This window comes from Diospyros lotus, chromosome 9 (assembly GCF_014633365.1).
Source record: "Diospyros lotus cultivar Yz01 chromosome 9, ASM1463336v1, whole genome shotgun sequence".
In the NCBI taxonomy this organism is placed as follows: Eukaryota; Viridiplantae; Streptophyta; class Magnoliopsida; order Ericales; family Ebenaceae; genus Diospyros; species Diospyros lotus.
The window spans coordinates 37223518-37245933 of NC_068346.1; the positions used below are offsets into that span (position 1 = coordinate 37223518).

Sequence of the window (22416 nt, forward strand, 5' to 3'; positions counted from 1 at the left end):
GTAAGCATTAAGATTTCTTCTATCAAAGTTGCATTATATTTTGGCAGAGTATAGCGAACAGACAGACACTGCTACAGAACAGTTGACCTAGTGTGATCAAAGATAATAATAGTTTAATAATTCATGTTTCTGCTTTTTTAAGGTTCCAGAGCAGTTGGCAGCCTATCAAGTCTAACATTAATCACTTTGTACTAAGAAATAACAATAAGCCTATGTGCCCAACTGTCCAAAAATCCAGCTTTTTGTTAGAATTGATCCAAACCATAATCTATAATCTAATATCGACCCTGTTATAATAATTCAGGATTTTCAAATTTAGGGGACGGGGACTTGTGATGTAACCTATATATTGATTTAATTGATCTAAATAATTATTAAACACTGTATCCCTGAAAGTTCTTCCAATGTACCGACATTTGTAACTCAGTTTTCTTACGGCCCAAGTCGAGAGAAGGCTCCAGACTGCTCTACATCCTTCCGCCGCCGCCGCCGGTATCTCTCTCTCTCTCTCCTTCTCACATCTTCACTATTTTCCCTTGGCCCCATCTCCCGATAGAAAAGCCCTAGCCTTGCCAGAAAGTCTTCTCGCTTGTATATTGAGACGATTTCGATTTTCCACTTCCTGGAAATGGCGGCCGCTGTTCTACTCAGGTCTCTCCGCCGCCGCGACCTCCCCTCTGCTTCTCTGTCTGCCTACAAATCAGTAAGTAGCACTCTTCTCTTTCTGTGTTTCACGAATTGGACTGATTTTTTTCCTTGTGTTTATGCGACCGACAAGAGGAATATATATATCGCTTTTTGTGCCGTCTGATGGGGTTTCTTCTAACTGAGTCTTTGTTAGGGTGTTGTTTTTACTGTCCCCAGTTATAGAGGTGCTTTCTCAGTTCAAAATATTTAGTATCTGCTAGTTGTCGCAATTCTCGTATAATTGTTTGTATATGTGTATCTAGATGTAGTTGACTTATGTGAACCTATATACACCTATATGCTTAATATATGTTCTCCGAAATTATTGGTTTCCCCTCATCAAATATGGTAGTGATCGCATACTCTGTTACAGGTTGGTTTTACTTGTGCTTCTTGTGAGTTTCATTGCCTGCTATTATCGCTGTATGTTCTGTCCCAGAGGATTATTAGCTGCTCATTGGACTCTATGAATAACATGCATTCTTTAGGATTTTAGTCCTTAAGATAGTTCTATATTTATTTAGGGTATAATTCCCTCACTGATTGGAGGAAATACTAGATACTATGCCTTCTCCAAGGTATCGGCACCTAGTCGAGCATCCTGTATTCTTTATGCCTTCTGTTCTGTTTCTAAGTCGTCGTTCTGGGCTAAGGCCTTGTTTCATGGTTGGAGGTCGTGCATATTTAATGTTTTATTTTGTTATGTTTTCAGCTGACTGGAAATGGAAAACCATCATGGGCTACCTCGAATTTGAGTCACAGATGGGCAACACTGGCGAGACCATTTAGGTACCTCTTATAAAATTGTATCTTCATGTAGTTTGTTAATTACTTATTTTTGTTAAAGCTAACTTTCCATTATCAAATAGCTCAAAGCCTGCTGGCAGTGATGTTATTGGTATTGATTTGGGTACTACGAACTCATGTGTTGCAGTGATGGAGGGCAAGGTTTGATCCATTTTGGTTTCTATAGTCATCTTTCTTTTTTGTTTTCTTTTTCCTTTTAGCTAGATTGAGGAAAAAGATGTTATGTTGAAAGCTGATTAAGCCTCAAATAATTCGACAGACTCCCAAAGTGATTGAAAATTCCGAGGGATCTCGCACCACACCGTCAGTGGTTGCATTTAATCAAAAAGGGGAGCTTCTTGTGGGCACGCCAGCCAAACGTCAAGCAGTAACCAATCCAACAAATACACTTTTTGGGACCAAGCGTCTCATTGGCAGACGTTTTGATGACCCCCAAACACAAAAAGAAATGAAGATGGTCCCCTACAAGATAGTTAGAGCTCCAAATGGAGATGCTTGGCTTGAAGCCAACGGGCAGCAATATTCTCCGAGCCAGATTGGAGCATTCGTTCTTACCAAGATGAAAGAAACTGCTGAGTCCTATCTTGGGAAGACAATCACAAAAGCTGTGATCACTGTACCTGCTTATTTCAATGATGCTCAGAGACAAGCAACAAAAGATGCTGGTCGAATTGCTGGCCTTGATGTGCAGAGAATCATTAATGAGCCAACTGCTGCTGCACTTTCCTACGGTTCGAACAATAAGGAGGGTCTTATAGCAGTTTTTGACCTTGGTGGTGGAACCTTTGATGTTTCCATACTAGAGATATCTAATGGTGTCTTTGAGGTATGCACAATGACTTTTATTTAAGCAGGTGCACTTAAATCTATCCTCAGGTATATCCTCTGAAACTGTTGCACGCAGGTGAAAGCAACAAATGGTGATACATTCTTGGGAGGAGAGGACTTTGATAATGCTCTGTTGGAGTTCTTAGTGAGTGAGTTTAAAAGGACTGAGGGCATTGACTTGTCAAAAGACAGGCTTGCTCTCCAGAGGCTTCGGGAAGCTGCTGAGAAGGCTAAGATTGAACTGTCGTCAACATCGCAGACTGAAATCAACTTGCCATTTATCACAGCTGATGCTTCTGGTGCCAAGCACATGAATATCACATTGACCAGATCAAAATTTGAGACTCTGGTGAACCACTTAATTGAGAAAACTAGGCAACCATGCAAAAGTTGTTTGAAGGATGCTGGTATAACAACGAAGGATGTGGATGAGGTTCTTCTTGTAGGAGGGATGACTCGTGTTCCAAAAGTGCAAGAAGTGGTTGCAGAAATATTCGGCAAGAGCCCAAGCAAAGGAGTAAACCCTGATGAGGCAGTTGCCATGGGAGCTGCCATTCAGGGTGGTATTCTTCGTGGAGATGTTAAGGAGTTGTTGCTCTTGGATGTTACTCCTCTCTCCCTTGGTATTGAGACACTTGGTGGTATCTTCACCAGATTAATCAATAGAAATACAACCATTCCCACAAAGAAAAGCCAGGTGATTCTTCACTAGAAACTTAAGTTTTGTCAAAAAATCTAATTTTATTTGGAGATTGATTTTTCTTGTTAGGAGTAATATACTCTTCTCATATTTCATTTTTCAGTATCCATCTAGGTGGTAAATGAACGAGGTTTTAATATTAATTGTGAAATTTGCATTATGATGGGATAGGGAATATTAGGAATGTTCAACTGCCAGATTTAATTGCGGTGTACATATTCGCTGTCATATTTTTGGTGGTAGTTTTGTGTATTTGTAACTGGGATTTTTACTTGTACAGGTGTTCTCAACAGCGGCTGACAACCAAACTCAGGTGGGTATAAAAGTACTGCAAGGCGAGCGTGAGATGGCATCTGACAATAAGCTCTTGGGTGAATTTGAGCTCGTGGGCATCCCACCGGCTCCAAGAGGTATGCCTCAGATAGAAGTGACGTTTGATATCGATGCCAATGGAATTGTCACCGTCTCTGCAAAGGATAAGACCACCGGAAAAGAACAGCAGATTACCATTCGTTCCTCTGGGGGTCTCTCAGACGGTGAAATTGAGAAGATGGTGAGGGAAGCTGAGATGCATGCTCAGAGGGACCAAGAAAGGAAGGCACTCATTGATCTCAGAAACAGCGCAGATACCACCATCTACAGTATTGAGAAGAGCTTGAATGAATACAGGGACAAAGTCCCAGGTGAGGTGGTGTCGGAGATTGAATCTGCTGTTGCAGACTTGAGGAACGCAATGGGGAAGGATAACATTGATGAGATTAAAGCCAAGCTCGATGCTGCAAATGCTGCAGTTTCAAAGATTGGACAACACATGTCAGGAGGATCTGGTGGTGGTTCTGCATCTGGAGGTTCTCAGGGGGGCGATCAGGCTCCTGAAGCAGAATACGAGGAGGTAAAGAAGTAGGGCTAGTAGTAACAAGTTTGAGAAACTGATGAAACTTCAGTTTTTGTCCTTCCTTCCATCTCACAGTCTTCTTTTTAGTAGTTTTGTATCTATAATACCTGCAAGTGTAGTAGTTTCAACTCTTATGTCCATAATGGTGATATGCATGTGGGAATCGTTTTCTTTCAGGTAATGGTCAATGGTTAAGTAACAATAAGTGTACTTCATTTTTAATATCCAAACAATTCTATTTAATTGAAGATAAATGTATTATTTTTTGAATCATTTACTTAATCAATAGAATTGTTTAAACGTTCAAAAAAGATCCATCATCATTAATTCTATTCCATCACTAATTTATTTCGCCAACCATACGTGCTATAAGTGAGATGCCCAATCAATCAATAAAAATATATTATATTATTTGGGTAAAATTTAATGTATTTTTCATGGTTCAATGTGATAGCATTAAGAGACAAATGCAGAACAAAAGCTGACTGTTCACTGTTGGGTTAAGACCAAAAATTGATAATTCTCTATGGAGCTAAATATACTTGGCTCGACCAGGAGGGCGTCATGTCATTGTCATACAACAGCTACTTACGTGAAAGGAAAATCAGTATAGGCCCAAGAACTTCCACCAGAATGTACCGGTAACTCCCCAGATTATTGCATTTATAATGGCCATTAGGAAGCCCATTCTGAACACGTCGGGAAGGTCTACATAACCAGCTGTTAAAACATACCAAAGAACATATCAGCCTTTGAACTGCATATATATATATATATAGGGGCAGAATAAATTCGACAAATCCAGAGAGAGACAAATATAGAAGTAATGCAGATTGGTCAGCAATACCGCTATACTTTCACCAAAAGATTATCAATCAAGAGAGTGAGCGTGAAACAGACGCACCTCCATAGTATACAGCAGCCTGACCACTGCTGTAGTGTGTAAGAGCACCAAATAAGTTTGTATTGTAAGCTAGAGCCAATGCTGCCAACACGCCGGGTACCCCAGATGCCAAGTGCATAGCAAGGAAAGCAGAGTATAGTGCTCCCACATGACCTGTTTGACTTGCAAACAAGTAGTGGATGAGGAAGTAAGCAGCCTGTAGGACGATGAATGCAGCAGGCCAGCTCAAAGAGAAAGACTGGAGGGATTTGGCCACACAGTCAGACATCCAAGTTACAATGCCAAGGTTTGTCAATTGGCCTGCCATCCCGACTAGAACTGCAAACCAAGCCAAGGTATCCCATGCTGATTTTTCACTCAAGCAGTCATCCCAATCCAGTACTCCCAACAATAAGAGTATTGATAGACCAAGCATGGCAGCAACGACACTTGCTATACCAATAGCATCTCTGCATAATCAAACACTGGTAGTTGTTAATGAAGTACACAAGGATGACAATCAAAGCTCTCTGTTGCAAAAGCACTTAACAAGTTAACATACAGGAGACACATGAGAATGAAGAACGGAAGATTTTTATACAGGCTGAATATGTCAACCATCAACCAAGATTATGATGTACAGTCAGTCTGGATGATGAAGTCAACTTCATACAAGAGTTGCTAGTTTGGAAGCCACTCAACAAAAATGGGGTGTTCGAAAACAAATGGGTTCAACAGCAGTGCTAAGTGGAGGATGTCACTGAAGTTCAGCACAGAATGGTCACTTGAGAAGTGATCAAAGGCCAGCCAGGTTTTTCAATTTTTCCCAAAGGACAAGGGATTTTAAATGAGTATATCAAGCTTGTGATCTTTGCAATAAAGTCCATAATTTGGGTATGTTTTCAATTTTGATTTATCCTTATAAAGAAAACTTGTACCTGGTGTTATCTTGTAACATCACAGGTAAAGCTGAATCGAAATCTAAAAAAAGGAACAGTAAAACTTGGAGCTGGAAAACCATTTCTGTGCAGCATAATTTACTTACCAGAGAACCTATTGCTTTATTAGATATGCTACCACGAGATGTCACCTCCAGTTTCGAACAATGGAAATAGCTGATGGCTTCAATACAGGTCAAATTACTAAAGTTCAATCCTTTGTCTGACTTGTTTCAGAGGTGTGTAGAGTTTTGTTTGGTGATAATCTATTAGGGTTTAAGCTTTTTGATGAAATTATTTTGATATTTTTAAGTTTTGCAACAAGGCGGAGGCTTCATGCGCTTTGCACCTAGTAATGAATCACACACCTCATGCACCTAGCTTGTGTTTAATGGAGGTTGCTGCACCTTGGCTATTAAGGGGTACAAGATCGCACCAGTGTGCACCTTGTGCCTAGGCACACCAGACACTGATAAACATAATTGAGATTTGTTCGCAATTTATGATTTGTTGTTAGCATTTGGGGTTTGAGATTTGTTCTCAATGTTCATGCGAGTGTTGCATGAACTTGTTCCACAACACCCTTCTCCTTAGGCCTACAGCATACTCATATGCAATAAGTTTCTAATCTTAGTTTTCACATAAAAAGGTGAAAGGCAGAGCTGATCAGAGAATATCTGTGTCCTGCTCCTACAACCTGCTGGTGTTTGTTTCTGGAATGAATGTCACAAGTGGATATGAAAGTATATTTCTGGAATGATTGTCACAAGTGGATAAGAAAGTATATGCTACCAGTAACCTCACTCAATTCCAAGAAAACTTCCCAAGTCCTGAACTAAAAACACAAGTGAAATCCCTGAAGCTTTCTGCCAATATCTTAGAACAGATTTCATATGTCAAAAGAAGTAATCAGCTCTTAAATAACAGAGATTTACTTTTTGAAGATAAGGAAAAATAACATGTACACTGTGCCCTAGGCCCTAGCCAATTTATAACTACAATAACAGTGAGGAATTCAAATGAGCTTAGCCTCCTCTAAGATTTAAGTAACCAATTGACATGTTTGCTTGTGGCATTTCTGCTCCTAAAACTATGTTGAGGATCCTTTCTTCAAAAGACAATTTGAAACACAGAATCAACAAAGTAGGAGTTAGAACTTACCCAAAGATCCATAAGGAAACTGCAAGAAGCATTGTACCAACCATCACCCATTCATTTTGTGTGACAGGACCCATAAGCTCCAGCTTTTTTGTAGCCATGGCAGGGGCATCTGGTGTGTCTTTGGTTTCAGGAGGATAGAGTTTGTACAACACAAGAGGAGTAGCTATCAGAGAGACTATTGCAGGCAAACTAGCAGCCTTGAACCAAGAAACCCATGGGCTTGAAATTATCACCCCAAGTTCCTCGGCTAATTTTAGGCACAGAAGGTTTTGAGCTGCAGCAGTTAGGAAAAGAGCACTAGAGTTACCAGCAGACTGTCATGCATCAAACAACAAGAATACATAAGTCAAAAATATTGCATGTGATGGCATATAAAGTTGGAGCATAGAAGTACAAATAGTCCAGAAATGCTACTATGTAGAATATGTCCCAATCCAACTATTAATCACAAGATATTAGAAAAAAACCTAGCTGTTTAAAACATGACGATGATGCCATTTATTATATTCTTCCACTAGGCGAACAGTGTTTGCCCATGCAAACTTAGCCACTCAAATTTGGGTCAACTCCATTTACGAAAAGCCTGAAAGTTCTTCTTACCTTAACTGGTCAAACAATTTTGTAGTCTTAATCAACCTCACCAGCCAAAATATGATAATTTAAACTTAGGATACGACATTTCTGAGATTATACGCCTTTAAAATGATAAAGGGGTGTCTATTTTTCTCTGTAGTACCTTGGTTTTGGCTATATGCAGTTTCATCCACTGGCAGAATTATGACTGGCCAATGGAAAGGGTCAACCAATAAAATTTTATATAATTGACGGGGTTGTCCGGTCTACATCTGTCTGTGGTCAGGATAATGAAGAACAACGAAGATGCAGAGAGATAAAAGAGCACCAGAAGATGAAAATCAAAGCCTATAGAATCCAATTCAATCAACATTAAGTAGTATATATAATTTAGGAATAAAGGAAGCAAAGTTCCAAAGCAAATCATAAAAATATCAAACATAATCCTAACAATTTAGACTTCTTGTTTCCTATTCTTTTCTTTTTCCTCCTAAAATAAATCTGAATTTCTTGATGCCTATTACAAGGGTGTTAAATGAGCCAGAGTTGAGATGTCTCTATGCAATTAGCAGTGGGGTATACCCTCACTTTCTCCAAACACACACTTCCATTCCATGTCTTTCCAATCAATAGAACAAGCTTTTATGCATTTCCAATTGATAGAACTTTTCAAAAAAAAAAAAAAAAAAATGACAACTTTTAAACAGGGAATTTCCAACAGACGCATTCATATTGAGTTTGTTCATGTAAATTAACTCCAAAAACTGTTTACCACACTACAATTCTCATCATGAATTGAATCCGATAGTAACAAAAAGAAACTCCAAAATATCTAACCTGAAACTGAGACTGAACCAAGTAAGAGCCAAGCTTTTTCGCTGAAGGATCGCCCGGCTTACTACCGGCGGAGAGCGACAATGACCTGATGATCGGCAAAAACACACCACCGGCTCTCGCCGTCGTGCTCGGCATTGCCGGAGCAATAAGGGCCTCACTGAAAGTCAATCCATAAGACAGCCCCAATGTGCTCTTCCCCCACCACTTCACAAAGTAGGTCGCAATCCTATCCCCCAATCCCGTCTTCACGAACCCACGAGCGAAGAAGAACGAAATCACAATCAACCAAATCACTTCGTTCGTGAACGCGCTGAACGCGGTTGCAAACGACAGCGTCTTGGAAACGACCGCGGTCGTGAGCCCCAGAAACGCCCACGCACCGACCGGCAATGGACTCAACACGAGCCCCGCAATCGTCGAGAGAAAGATTGCGAGCAATTGCCAGGCCTGGGCCGACACTTGGAGCGGTTTGGGAACCAGGAATCGGACAATTAGGCCCACTGAAACGGATATTAAAAGCGGCACGATCTTGGCGCCTTGGGGGGGTTTTGGGACGCCGATGGTGGGCGGATCATTGGTGGGTGGCGAGGCCGAGGCCCGAATAAGTTTGTGGGTTTTGGTGGGTTTCGGGAGGGGATTGAAGAGGTGGCGGCGTTTGTTGGGGTTGAGGATTGAGAGGCGAGAGGAGAGACGGATGGCGGAGATTTGGGGAGTGGGATTAGGGGAGTTGGAGAGATGGTGGTGGGTTCGGAGGCGGATGGCCGTACGAGCGGAGGGAAACAAGGCGGCGGCACGGGTGGTGGGGGACGGAGAGCAGAGTACGAAGCTCTCCATTGCAGAAAACAGCGACAGCGAGCGAGCGAGGGCGAGAGAGAGAGAGACAGAGAGAGAGGGGAAAGTGGTATTGAGAGATGAGATATTCAAACGATCGTTAGAGAGAGAGAGCGTTAGGGAGCGGAAATTACAAAGATCAGACGTGGATAAATCCAAAATGTTTTTTACACAATTAATTTTAATATTTGTGATAATATTTTATATTATATATATATATATATATATTGAAGTAATGTTTGCATGATGCAAACAAACTCAGAAGGGGCACGGACCCCACCTCTTTCTCCTTGATGTGGGCAACAAATCCTCTCTAATATCTTAAAATACAAAGAAAAGTATTTGTTTTTATCCTTAAATCTAAAAAAAAAATCTATAAAATTGAAGATATTTGAGGGTATAATGTGTCTCTCATACGAACTATTTGATGTTTAGATTAGTATTAATTAAAAAATAAAAAAATATTTAAATAATTTATATAAAATTTTTTACGAATCTCAATTGAAGAAATTATCCATTATTTATAGAAATCGAGACGGTTAGAAGAAAAGGTATCCAAGTCTTTTTAAATTAACTATTATGAATTTCCGAGCAAAAATTTCAAATATTATTTGATGTATTCTAGTTGTATCCTATTAGGAATGAGAGATGCTCCTAAGAAAGTCTCCCAAAATAGGGCCTTAGGAAAGTTTATAGGGTAGTACTTTTTCAAGACCTCTTCTTTGGCCATTTTCTTATTAGGTCTATCTTGAGTTTATACTCATATTCTCTGTCACAACACACATAATATTTTCAAAAGCAAAAAGATTGGTTGCTTTTATGGGAGAGAAAGACTTGGGGAATTAAATTCCATTTTTGTGATTTTATTCCTTCTTTTGGGCAAAGCTAGCCCAATGAAGTTGGGGATCTTAGGTAAAAAATTTTATCGAGGTCGTCTTGAGAGTATTAATTTTTTTTATAAAAAAATAAATAATACATATCTTTACACGAATATTTTATCATTTTATTAAATAAAAAAATTAAAATTCAATCAACTACAAAGAATAATAATCTCTTAACCAACAATAAATTTTCAACTAAAATATAACAGATATGACTTTCAAAGCAGTGACGTTGTTGTTTGGTGCCTTAGCCGGGGCTCGGGGATGTGCCTGTGGCTGCGCTGCTGCGAGTTTGGCTCATTGGCGGGAGGTTGCTTTGCTTCCAGGGGCGGCGGCTCCCATTCCACCTGTGAGTTTAGCTTCCTCGGCAACGCTGCAGCAATTGCGTCACTTTTTGGCCAGTGATGCCCAAGTAGGAACTGCTTGTCCACTGTTGTTAGGTACTTCCCGTAATAGCTCTTTAGGTAGACGATGCTAATGCGAAGCTTGAAGGAAAGTTGAAGCAAACTGCAAACAGTGATTGTGTTGTATCATTGTGTGGACTTGTGGAGTGACTACGAGCACAAGAGAGAGAGAAGGGGGAGGGAAAAATTGAGAAGAAAAAGTGAATTTTATGGGAAATTGAGATGATGAGAATTGGGATTTGGGATTTGGGATTTGGGATTAGGTCAGCAATGATTAAAAATTGAAAAATTGAAACATAAAAAAATTTATTATTAAAAAAATAATATATGTTATAAATTTTTAAAATGAGAGACCTTCTAATATTTGGGGCCTTATGCGGTTGTGGATCGTCCGAGCTCAATCTTGGACCTCTCCTTAGGCCCAATCTCAATCATTTCCTTAGGCCCAATCTTGGTCCTCTCTCTAGACTCAGTCTCGGCCCAGCACCAGCCTGCCACGACATCATTGCAACCCCCGCTAGGTATCCGTGCGGTCGTCTCAGCTCCCATCCTCATTAATGGCGGATCTCATCCACATTAATGAGGACCCAATCGACACCATGCTGTCACATGAGAATCTTCATTAGCGCCAAATACTCAGTTACATCACCTGCAGACACACAACACATGTATATAGGAGGACGTCTCCTATTCCTATATCAACCAGCTCTTCTCAGAGGCAAGGTGTGTTTTGACGTTTGACCTATTGATACACTGTCTCTCCTTACTCTCTTACTCACTTGAACGTCGGAGTGCTTACAGGTACCAGCCGCCTCCTGGACGGACCTGTCGCCAGAGCCCGTGTCTTATTGTTGCAATCTCACCTCCGATTGTCCTCTTTTGGTCAGAAAGGAACATCTGGCGCCCACCGTGGGGCTTGGTAAAACTTACCTATTTCATAAATTCACTAGAGCCTTTCAAACCAACCTCCCCGTGGCCACACCATGGTATGAACTAGAAGTGCCCCCGCCCAAGAGCTGAATAACCCCAACCAACCCCTGTAAAACTTAGCTGTCACGGAAGTCCTCCTCCAGACTGTTCAACAACTTCAAAACCAAGTCACTAAGTTAACCAAAAACCAACAACAAGCTTCAGGACTTTTGTTAGGAGCTCGACATCCACCAGGTCTTCACCTCAGTCGAACACTCTCAGACCAACAGCCAAGCAAAAGCCGCTAACAAGGTCATCTTAGCCGGTCTAAAAAAGCGACTTGATGGCGCCAAGGGCGTATGGCCAAAATAACTCCTTATGGTGTTGTGGTCGTACCACACTATAGCTCAAACCTTGACCATGGAAACATCCTTTCGACTCACCTACGGGTCAGAGGCCAAGATCCATATAGAGATTGAAGAATCTAGCCCCAGGTGATAACAATTTCGTGAAGACACCAACGATGAAGAACAACGAGCCGACCTTGACCTTATCCAAGAAACTAAAGACTAAGCCCAAATCCACGAACATGCTGCTAAATAAAGAGCAACTCGAAAATACAGTAACACAGGCATTGGTAGACCTCGAGCTTCCTCGGTCTAGCCCTGACCTCAAGTAACCTCGGCCACTCTCCCTGAAGATAGCCTTGTATCAAACAAGCACTGACAAACCTCAAGCTTCCTCAGTCTAGCCCCAGCCTCGAGTAACCTCGGCCAGTCTCCCTGAAGATAGACCAGCCTCGAGTAACCTCGACCACTCTCCCTGAAGATAGCCTTGTATCAAATAGACACTGGTAGACCTCGAGCTTCCTTGGTTTAGCCCCGGCCTCGAGTAACCTCAACCACTCTCCATGAAGATAGCCTTGTATCAAACATGCATTGACATATCTCGAGCTTTCTCGGTCTAACCCCGGCCTCGAGTAACCTTGGCCATTCTCCCTGAAGAAAGCCTTGTATCAAACAAGCATTGGCAGACCTCGAGCTTTCTCGGTCTAGCCCCGGCCTCGAGTAACCTTGGTCGCTCTCCCTGCAGATAGACTTGTATCAAACAGGTACTAGCAGACCTCGAGCTTCCTCAGTCTAACCTCGGCCTCGAGTAACCTCGGTCACTCGCCCTGAAGATAACTTTGTATCAAACAGACACTGGCAGACCTCGAGTTTCCTCGGTCTAGTCTCGGCCTCGAGTAACCTCGACCACTCTCCCTAAAGATAGCTTTGTATCAAACAAACACTGGCAGACCTCGAGCTTCCTCGGTCTAGCCCCGGCCTAGAGTAACCTCGGCCACTCTCGCTGAAGATAGCCTACTATTAAACAGGCATAGCATAAACAGATCTTGGGTTACCTCGGACTCACTCAACCCGCTAAATATAAGGTAGCTAAGAATTTCTTATTTTATTACTTGTAACTCATTCAATACAAGTATTAGTAGGACCTCGGGCACAGCCCCGTCATTGTTTTAGGGCTCCGATTCCGCCACAACCCTATCCAGCCATGCTTTGTACCAGACAAGCACGTCGGACCTTGAGTCTGCCTCGGTCCGATTCCAAAGTCGTGCCTTGTATCAGACGGGAAGGCCAGACCTCGAGCCCACCTCGGTCCCCCATTTGCAGTGCTCCGGACCTAGGTCGACGTGGTCCGTCACGAGACCTCGAGCTCACCTCGGTCCCCCGTTTGCAGTGCTCCAGACCTAGGTCGACGGGGTTCGTCACGGGACCTCGAGCCCGCCTCGGTCTCCCGTTTCCAATGCTCTGGACTTAGGTTGATGCGGTTCGTCACGGGACCTCGAGCCCGCCTCGGTCTCCCGTTTCCAATGCTCTGGACTTAGGTTGATGCACTCCCGCCTTGGTCCTTCATTTGCAGTGCTCCGGACCTAGTTCGACACTGTCCCATCACAGGACCTCGAGCCTACATCGGTCCCCCATTTGTAGTGCTTTGGACCTAGGTCAATGAGGTCCGTCACAAGACCTCGAGCCTGTCTCAGTCCTCCGTTCGAGTTTCCTTAGTCCTCCACTAGCCGTGCTCGGGATCCAGATCGACGCGGTTCGACAAGACTTCGAGTTACCTCAATCATCCACTAGCCGTGCTCAGGACCTAGACTGACCTGGACCTCAGGCACAACCCTGTCATTGCTCTAGGCGCCTTAACCCTATCGAACCATGTCTTGTATCAGATAGGAGCACAGGACCTCGAGTCAGACTCGATCCTCCTTTAAGCCGTGCTCACGGCTACCTCGATCCAATCCCAAAATCATGCCTTGTAACAAATAGGCAAGCCGATATCACCAGAAAGAGCATACAAGACACAATTAAAAACAAGGTACCTAGAAAAAACTTACATTTCATTACGAAATTTACATCTAATTACAAGCTTCATATTTGTAATAATCTTACGTTACACTTGCCTATCACGCTACAACCATTACATGGTACAAATGCCTGAAAACATAACTGGAGTAAAACCAAAACCAGCACAGCTGACCGCTTTGGTCAGATTTTAACCCAACTCTCCAAAACTAGCACATGTAGAAAAAATCACCTAGGCTTCCTTTTTCTAGCTCGAATGCTTGTTACTTGAGCAGCTGACCTGGGGGGTTGTGGACTGTCCGGGCCCAATCTTGGCCCTCTCCTTAGGCCCAATCTTAGCCATTTTCTTAGGCCCAATCTTGGTCATTTCTCTGGACCTAGTCTCGGCCCAGCGCCAGCCTACCACAGCATCATTGCAACCTCCACTAGTATTTGCACGGCCACCTTATATCCCATCCTCATTAATGACAGATCCCATCCATATTAACGAGGGCCCAATCGACACCATACTGTCACCTAGGAACCTTCACTGGCGCCGGATACTCAGTCTTATCACATGCAGCTGCACGACACATGCATGTAGGAGGACGTCTCATCTTTCTATATCAGCCAGCTCTTCTCAGAGTCAAGGTATGTTCTGACCTCTGACCTATTGATATACTGTCTCTCCTTACTCTCTTACTCACTTGAGGCGCCAAATACTCAGTCCCATCATCTGCAGACCCACGACACATGCATGCAGGATGATGTCTCATCTTTCTATATTAGCTAGCTCTTCTTAGAGCCAAGGTATGTTTTGACCTCTGACCTATTGATACACTATCTTTCCTTACTCTCTTACTCACTCGAGCGTCAGAGTGCTTGCAGGTGCCAACCGTCCCCCGAACGGACCCGTCGCCAGGGCCTGCGCCCTGCCGTTTCGATCCGGCCTCTGATTATCATCTTTTGGTTAGGAAGGAATAGGTCTCATAAATGGCTTTAGGGTTGGGGCGACCTTGCTTTTGGGTGAAGAAAACAAAATCATTCCATGAACCCCAAATGTAATTGTATCATGGTATGAAATATCCCAAAATTGAACCAAATCCATATGTTTCCATATTTAACATTTGATTTGATCATTGTTGATGCAAAGCATCAGCATCAGCCTATAACCATGGATCAACGCTCGCCCTTTAAAGAACAAGAGCCCCACCGTACTTATAAGCTTAGTGGTTGCCCCCTGGGCAACCGATGTGGGATTGAGAACTGGTGCTACAGCACCATCGCCACAGCCTCCCCCCTTAAGTGTGGTGGAGCTCTTGAGAGCAGACCATCTCAGGGGTGATAGAGGGTGGTTCGGCCAAGGCCTAAGGCCCAGGGTTTCCCACAGATGGCGTTAAATGTTGATGCAAAGCATCAGCATCAGCTTACAACCACGGATCAACGCTCGCCCTCAAAGGACAAAAGCCCCACCGCACTTATAAGCTCAGTGGTTGCCCCTTGGACAACCGATGTGGGATTGAGAATTTGTGCTACAGCACCACCGCCACAGCCTCTCCCCTAAGATGGTCCATGCCCAAGAGCATCAACATTTGATGCTGTCTGTGGGAAACCCTGGGCTTTAGGCCTTGGCCGAACCACCATCTGTTACCCTTGAGATGGTTCGCACCCAAAAGCGCCACCATACTTAGGGGGGAGGTTGTGGTGGTGGTGCTGTAACACCGGTTCTCAATCCCACATTGGTTTTCCAGGGGGCAACTGTAACGCCCCACTTTTCTTTTTCCAAGGTACACATACAAAGATGCATGATGACGCTAGCGACCGTATGGTAATCAAAGGGCGTTTATGGAAGCCTTTGCCAACAGAAGCAAGGATCGAACCTGAAAGCTTTATAAAACCATAAGCTAGATATTTAAGGCTTCCACTATATGCTTTTAACACAAAAACCATCTGAAAAGCCATAATACAACTTGAAAATCTAGGGATCATTTAGGCTCCCTTTTACAACAAGTAAAACTCACACTAAAGTAATAGTACAATGTTTTGCAATTAAAACGTAAAGGAGCTAACTATCCAAGAACCACTTCCTTTCCTTTCCTCTGACTTGATTCCGGGGCACCTGTCACGACTAACCCACCTGGAACGTTGAATGTTCCAGGGGTATGAGACACCCAAGTTAGATAGTTATATCTAAGTGAGTGCAACAAGAAGAGATAACATGCATGTGATGAGATATGTAGAATGATATGAAACCGCCTGTGTGGTAGTGACGCCGAGGTGTTGCAATCACCCCCGCTGATCAATCATGTTCTCACATCTCCAAGACTTTTCACCAGTCTAACATGAGATCCTGACTTCAGCTAGCCACACACACCAAGTGATGCATGACAAAGAAAGAGAAAATGCTTGATTTAAAGGAAAGTCATGCTTATGCAAGTAATCACCCTTACCCGTGTGAAGACAAAATGTTCGGTATGTAATATAAAGATGCAAAAAGCACTCACCTTGCTGATTCGGAAGCTCTAAAGTACTGTTCACAGGGTTCGGGAAAGTTTTTCTCCAAAAATAATATAACTTCGAAACTCAAACCTAAACTATTTTTATATGAGGTCCTAGGGAAACATTTAAGGACCAACTGTACAAAATTTGGGCCCAAGAGGACATCTCACGCGCTTGGGGAATGAGCCCCACGCGCTCCACTCGCGGCAGTCAGGTGGCGCGTGAACTGCACGCGCCGCCCCTCCAGCTTTGCCGTCTTGAGGTTTTTTGGCCCGTTCTCCCTCATCCGAACTCCGATTTGACTTCCGTTTGAAACCACACGACCCTTATTCAATTATCTATCGAACTACGGAAAGAAATTAGAATTACCTTGCTGTTTTATCGCTGTTTAATGCCTTTTACGGTGGCGGTCCAACTTTTTCGACGAAGTGTTTTACCACTCTATTTTTGGGCAAAGCTTCTCCTCTCAACTCACCTCCCCTTTTCCTCTTGATTAATGGTGAGAATTTCCCTTCCATGGCCTTGGTATTTATAGGCATTTATGGCCAATCCAAGAGTGCCATGTGTCACTTGCCATGTGTCACTTAGATAAGGTTGTAATCATCACTTTCGTAGGATTGTGCCAAGTGTCCCTTGAGATTTGAACCATTTCTCCCCCTTGTGACATGTGTCCTTTTAAACATGTGCCACCACATGTTAATTTGATTTTTTCAAGATTCCTCATGATTATGTCTCCTAACTAAGTTAGCTTACTTGGTTCCTTTAACTAACTAGTTACAAGATATTTTAACTTCTTACAAATAACTCTTTAACCCAAATACTTATTTGCACTTATATCCCTTGAGCCCCTATAACTCCTTAAACTTCTCCAAAATACCTTAGATGATGTCCCCTTGCGATAGTTTCCGTGATTTTTCGGAAAACCCTTCATTCGTTCCTCGGCGATTACCTCGGAACTTCACATGTATCCTTCGATTTCCAAGAAAATGTTTTATTTCTTAAACAACAATGCCTAGGAAAACTTCGGGTATTACATTCTCCCCCCCTTAAAAAAAAGATTTCGTCCTCGAAATACATCCCTAGGTCTCCACATGGTTGAAGAGGTGTGAGAACTTCTGTTGCATTTCTTCTTCTCTCTCCCAAGTGGCTTCCTGAATGTTATGGTGTTTCCACAACACTTTCACCAGTGGTATTACCTTGTTTCTCAATACTTTCTCCTTCCGGTCCAAGATCTCAATGGTTTCTTCGGGGTAGGTCAAATTCTCTTGCAATTCAATCGTTTCTTCTGGAATCTTCTGAGAAGGATCGGGTTCGCACTTTCGTAGACGAGACACATGGAACACATCGTGTACCCCAGACATTGATGGGGGTAGTGCTAACCGATATGCTACTGGCCCAATACGCTCCAAAACCTCATATGGCCCAACATAGCGTGGGTTTAACTTTCCTCGTTTCTTCCCTTGGTGCAAGATCTTCAAGTTTACCTTATCTCCAGTTTGAAATTCCAAACCCCTCCTTCGATTATCGGCATATGACCTCTGTCGGCTTTGGGCTGCCTTAATCTTTTCCTGAATCAGCTTAATCTTTTCGTTAGTTTGTTGCACCATTTCAGGTCCTAAAAGTTGTCTTTCTCCTACCTCGGTCCAACATAGAGGTGTTCTGCATCTTCGACCATAGAGAGCTTCGTATGGTGCCATATTAATACTACTGTGATAATTATTATTATATGCAAACTCAATCAGGGGTATGTGCTCCTCCCATCCTTTTGAAAATTCAATCACACAGGCTCGCAACATGTCTTCCATGGTCTGAATTGTCCGTTCTGATTGTCCGTCTGTTTGGGGATGATATGCCGTACTTAGCCGCAATTGAGTCCCTAAACATTTTTGCAAACTCTCCCAAAATCGAGAAGTGAATCTCGGATCCCTATCAGATACTATACTCACTGGAGTTCCATGCAATTGGATTATCTCTTTTATATACAATTGTGCTAACTTGCTGACTGGTTGCCCTACTTTCATGGGCAGAAAATGAGCAGACTTTGTTAGCCTATCCACTATTACCCATATTGCATCATTTCCCATAGGTCCTCTTGGCAAACCCGTAACAAAATCCATAGTGATATGCTCCCACTTCCATTCGGGAATATCTAGGGGTTGCAGCTTCCCAGCAGGCTTTTGATGTTCGATCTTTATCCTTTGACAAGTGTCACATCGACTCACGTGACGAGCTATGTCTTTCTTCATTCCCGGCCACCAATACAAATTTCTCAAGTCCCTGTACATTTTGGTAGTACCAGGGTGGATAGTGTATTTGGCTCGATGCGCCTCTTCTAGAATGGTTTGCCTCAATTCCTTGACCCTGGGCACATATATTCGGTTCATGAACCGTAATATACCGTCAGAAAAATTGAAGTTAGGGTTTTTGACCCTTCCCCAATCATCTACCCACAACTTCACCCTCGAGTCTTCCAGAGTAGCTTGCTGGATTTGTTCCACCAGATGGGAATGAACCACCAGGCCAGCGACGTAGACGGACGTTCTTTTAAGAATTGCACCCACTGACAAATGGCTAAAAGCCTCCACCAGTCCCCATTCCCGGGCCATCAAATTAGCTATTAGAGCAGGCCTTTTCCTGCTTAACGCATCAGCCACAACATTTGCCTTCCCGGGGTGGTACTGGATCGTACAATCGTAATCCTTCAAGAATTCCATCCACCGCCGTTGCCTCATATTCAAATCCCTCTGTGAAAATAAATACCGCAAGCTCTTATGATCTGTGAAGATCTCAAACTTTTCTCCATACAAGTAGTGCCGCCAAAGTTTCAAGGCAAACACGACCGCAGCTAATTCCAAATCATGGGTAGGATAGTGCTGCTCGTGATTTTTCAATTGCCGAGACCCATATGCCACCACCCTTTCATTCTGCATGAGTACACACCCCAAGCCAATTTTTGAGGCATCAGTATAAACTACGAATCTTCCTATCCCACATGGCATGGCTAAAATAGGTGCAGAGGTTAGTCTCTTTTTGAGTTCATTAAAACTATGCTCACATGCCATATTCCATTCAAACTTAACTCCTTTTCTCGTTAGCTGGTTAAGTGGTAAAGCAATATGAGAAAATCCTTCAACATATTTTCTATAATAACCTGCTAGCCCCAGAAAACTACGCACCTCAGTTACGGTCTTAGGTTGCTCCCAATTCCTTATTGTCTCAACTTTTGAAGGATCCACCGCTATTCCTTCCTCTGATATGACATGACCCAGAAAAGCTATTTGGGTTAGCCAAAACTCACATTTAGAAAATTTGGCATATAATCGATGCTCTCGTAACGTCTTTAGGACTGTTTCCAGGTGTCGCTCATGTTCCTCCCTGCTAGTTGAATATATTAGAATATCATCAATAAACACAATCACAAACTGGTCTAGGTATGGCCTGAATATCCTATTCATCAAGTCCATAAAGGCTGCTGGTGCGTTAGTCAACCCAAATGGCATCACCAAGTACTCATAGTGTCCATAACGAGATCTAAAGGCAGTTTTCAATACATCCTCCTTCTTGATTCGCAACTGGTAGTAGCCCGACTTCAAATCTATCTTTGAGAATACCCTAGCACCTTGTAACTGGTCAAATAACTCATCAATTCTAGGGAGCGGATACTTGTTTTTTATAGTAACCTTATTCAGTTGACGGTAATCTATGCACATCCTTAGACTCCCGTCTTTTTTCTTTACAAACAATATAGGTGCTCCCCAAGGTGACATGCTAGGTTGGATAAAACCCTTGTCCAAAAGATCCTGCAGCTGACTTTTCAATTCCCTTAATTCTGCTAGGGCCATCCTATAAGGAGGTATTGATATAGGGTCTGTCCCTGGTAGGACATCTATGGCAAGCTCAATTTCCCGATAAGGGGGTAGTCCAGGTAAGTCTTCAGGAAACACATCAGGAAAGTCTCTTACTATAGCCACTTTCCCAAGCCCAACCTTTTTGTTATTCTCCTGTACACAAGCTAGGTAGCCATATGCTCCTTTCCCTAACATCCTAACAGCTTTAAGGGCTGTTATCCATTTGATTCTCCTACTCCCATTTTTCCCTTGAAACTTCTCCCAAGTTCCATTATCTGTTTGTAACTCAACTGTCTTTTCTTGACAGTTAATTTTTGCATTATATTTAGTTAAGAAATCCATCCCCAAGATTATGTCAAAATCCTGAATATCTAGGGACGTAAGTTCGACTGAAAATTCATTATTCCCCAATACGATCCGTCCATCCCCATAGCCTGTATGTGTTTCTACTTGTTTTCCAAAAGGGGTAGATACTATCATGGGACACCCTAGTTCTCCCAATTTCAATTTTAAACAACGTGCCAATGCATGCGATACAAATGAATGAGTAGACCCTGGGTCTATCAATACTTGCACCGGCGTATCAAGAAAGATCATTGTACCTTGTATTATTGATGGGTTGGCACTGGTGTCTTCTCTCGTCAAACTAAATACGCGTCCCCGTTGTGGCTCCATGCTTCCTTTATTCGCCTTGAATTGAACAATACCTTTCTTTTGAGGGCAGTCGCGAGAGATATGACCAGGCTTCTGGCAAGTGAAACACACGATCCCCTTTGGGAAATCCCGAGCCACGTGGCCAGTTCCTCCACAAGAATAGCATCCTTGGGCTCCTGTCCCACAAGGCTTCCCTGGATGATATTTCTGACATTTCGGGCATGAACCTTTGGTCTTGAACTTCCTCCCTTGAGTCCCCAAGTCATGCTTTCTTCCCAACCTTCCACCCTCGGGCCCACGAAATTCCATTCCCAAAGTCTCCATTCGCCGAAAGTTGCTTTCTACCGTCAAGGCTTGCAGCACCACTTCTGCATAGGTGCGTGTCCCTAAGGAGCTTAAGGCTAGTTGAATCTTCCATTTCAGTCCTCCAAGTAACTTCTGCGCTTTGGCTTCCTCGTCCAGGTTGTATATAGGCATATACTTGATCAGCCTTGTGAAGTGATCCTCGTATTGGGCGACGGACATGTCCCCAGTTTGTTTTAGATTCATGAACTCCCGACCTTTCTCCATTTTCTTACACAAAGGAAAGTATTTCGTATTAAAAAGTTCCTTAAACTACACCCATGTAGTAACTGGCGTACCTCGTCCTTCAGGACCTTGTAAGGTTCTCTGCATCATTTTCCACCACTGGTCAGCTTCATCACGAAGCATAAATGTTGCACAACCAACTTTATCCTCCTCCTCACAGCCAATAAAGTCAAAGATCTTTTCAACCTGCTCCAGCCAAAACTCACTCTCACAGGGGTCAGTCCCTGCCTTTCCTTGAAAAACAGGCGGGTTCAACCGCTGGAACCTGTCGCTAACATTAGGATTTCGGGGGATAACCTGACCCGCTGGTTGTGTTCCTCGCATAAGGGTGACCATACGTCCCAAGACTCTTTCCATTTGATCCATACGAGTTCCTCCTCCTTGGTTCCCTTCTGGCAGTGGGTTACCTTGGGGCATCTCCGTCCCTTCCTCGTGCTGGTCCTGCATCTCCTCTTCTCGAACGTTGTTTCTACGCCTAGGGTTCCTGGTTCGGCGAGTGTTTACCATCTGAAACCATTTACAATAAATTTCAAGGACAATTTATAAACATATTCTCCCAAAGATATACACCCAGTCAATAAAATAAAGCATGCAACCACTCGTCCTAACCTTTTATATGACAATCACCCACCTATCCATACCCATATGAGGGGTCTTATAAAGCCATGCAAATCCCCAAGTCCCAAATTCCATATTGTAACAACCTCTTATGGTTCTTACTACATACTCGGGGACCTTAGATTTACAATACATTCCCAAAATTCCTATAACATCAACAACCTTCCAAGTTAGTTTGTCCAAAATCCTCAAGGTTTCTAATCCTTCACCTGCAATCACTTGTAACTAGTTAGTTAAAGGAACCAAGTAAGCTAACTTAGTTAGGAGACATAATCATGAGGAATCTTGAAAAAATCAAATTAACATGTGGTGGCACATGTTTAAAAGGACACATGTCACAAGGGGGAGAAATGGTTCAAATCTCAAGGGACACTTGGCACAATCCTACGAAAGTGATGATTACAACCTTATCAAGTTCCAAGAAGCAATAACTAGAACTTTATATGTCAAACCAAAATTACCTGCCAAAATCCAATATGCTTCTTAGTTATGGCAATAGAGTAGTTTAACCTACCGAACGACCAACTTACTCT

General features: G+C 42.9%; 2 protein-coding genes across 2 annotated transcripts; one reads left to right on the forward strand and one right to left on the reverse strand.

Moving 5' to 3' along the window:
• Positions 1-360: 360 nt before the first annotated feature.
• Positions 361-4093, forward strand: LOC127810497 (heat shock 70 kDa protein, mitochondrial). Its single transcript, XM_052350014.1, has 6 exons — positions 361-703; positions 1400-1476; positions 1557-1635; positions 1754-2320; positions 2399-3019; positions 3303-4093. The coding sequence occupies exons 1-6, from the start codon at positions 629-631 to the stop codon at positions 3924-3926; spliced, it is 2043 nt and encodes a 680-aa protein (XP_052205974.1). The 5' UTR covers positions 361-628; the 3' UTR covers positions 3927-4093.
• Positions 4094-4302: 209 nt separating this feature from the next.
• On the reverse strand, positions 4303-9247 carry LOC127810498 (dicarboxylate transporter 2.1, chloroplastic-like). The gene is made up of 4 exons (XM_052350015.1): positions 8310-9247; positions 6900-7213; positions 4822-5270; positions 4303-4637 (listed from the first exon to the last, which is right to left on the reverse strand). Exons 1-4 carry the CDS (start codon positions 9141-9143, stop codon positions 4522-4524), a joined length of 1713 nt encoding a protein of 570 aa, XP_052205975.1. The 5' UTR covers positions 9144-9247; the 3' UTR covers positions 4303-4521.
• Between the last annotated feature and the right edge of the window lie 13169 nt (positions 9248-22416).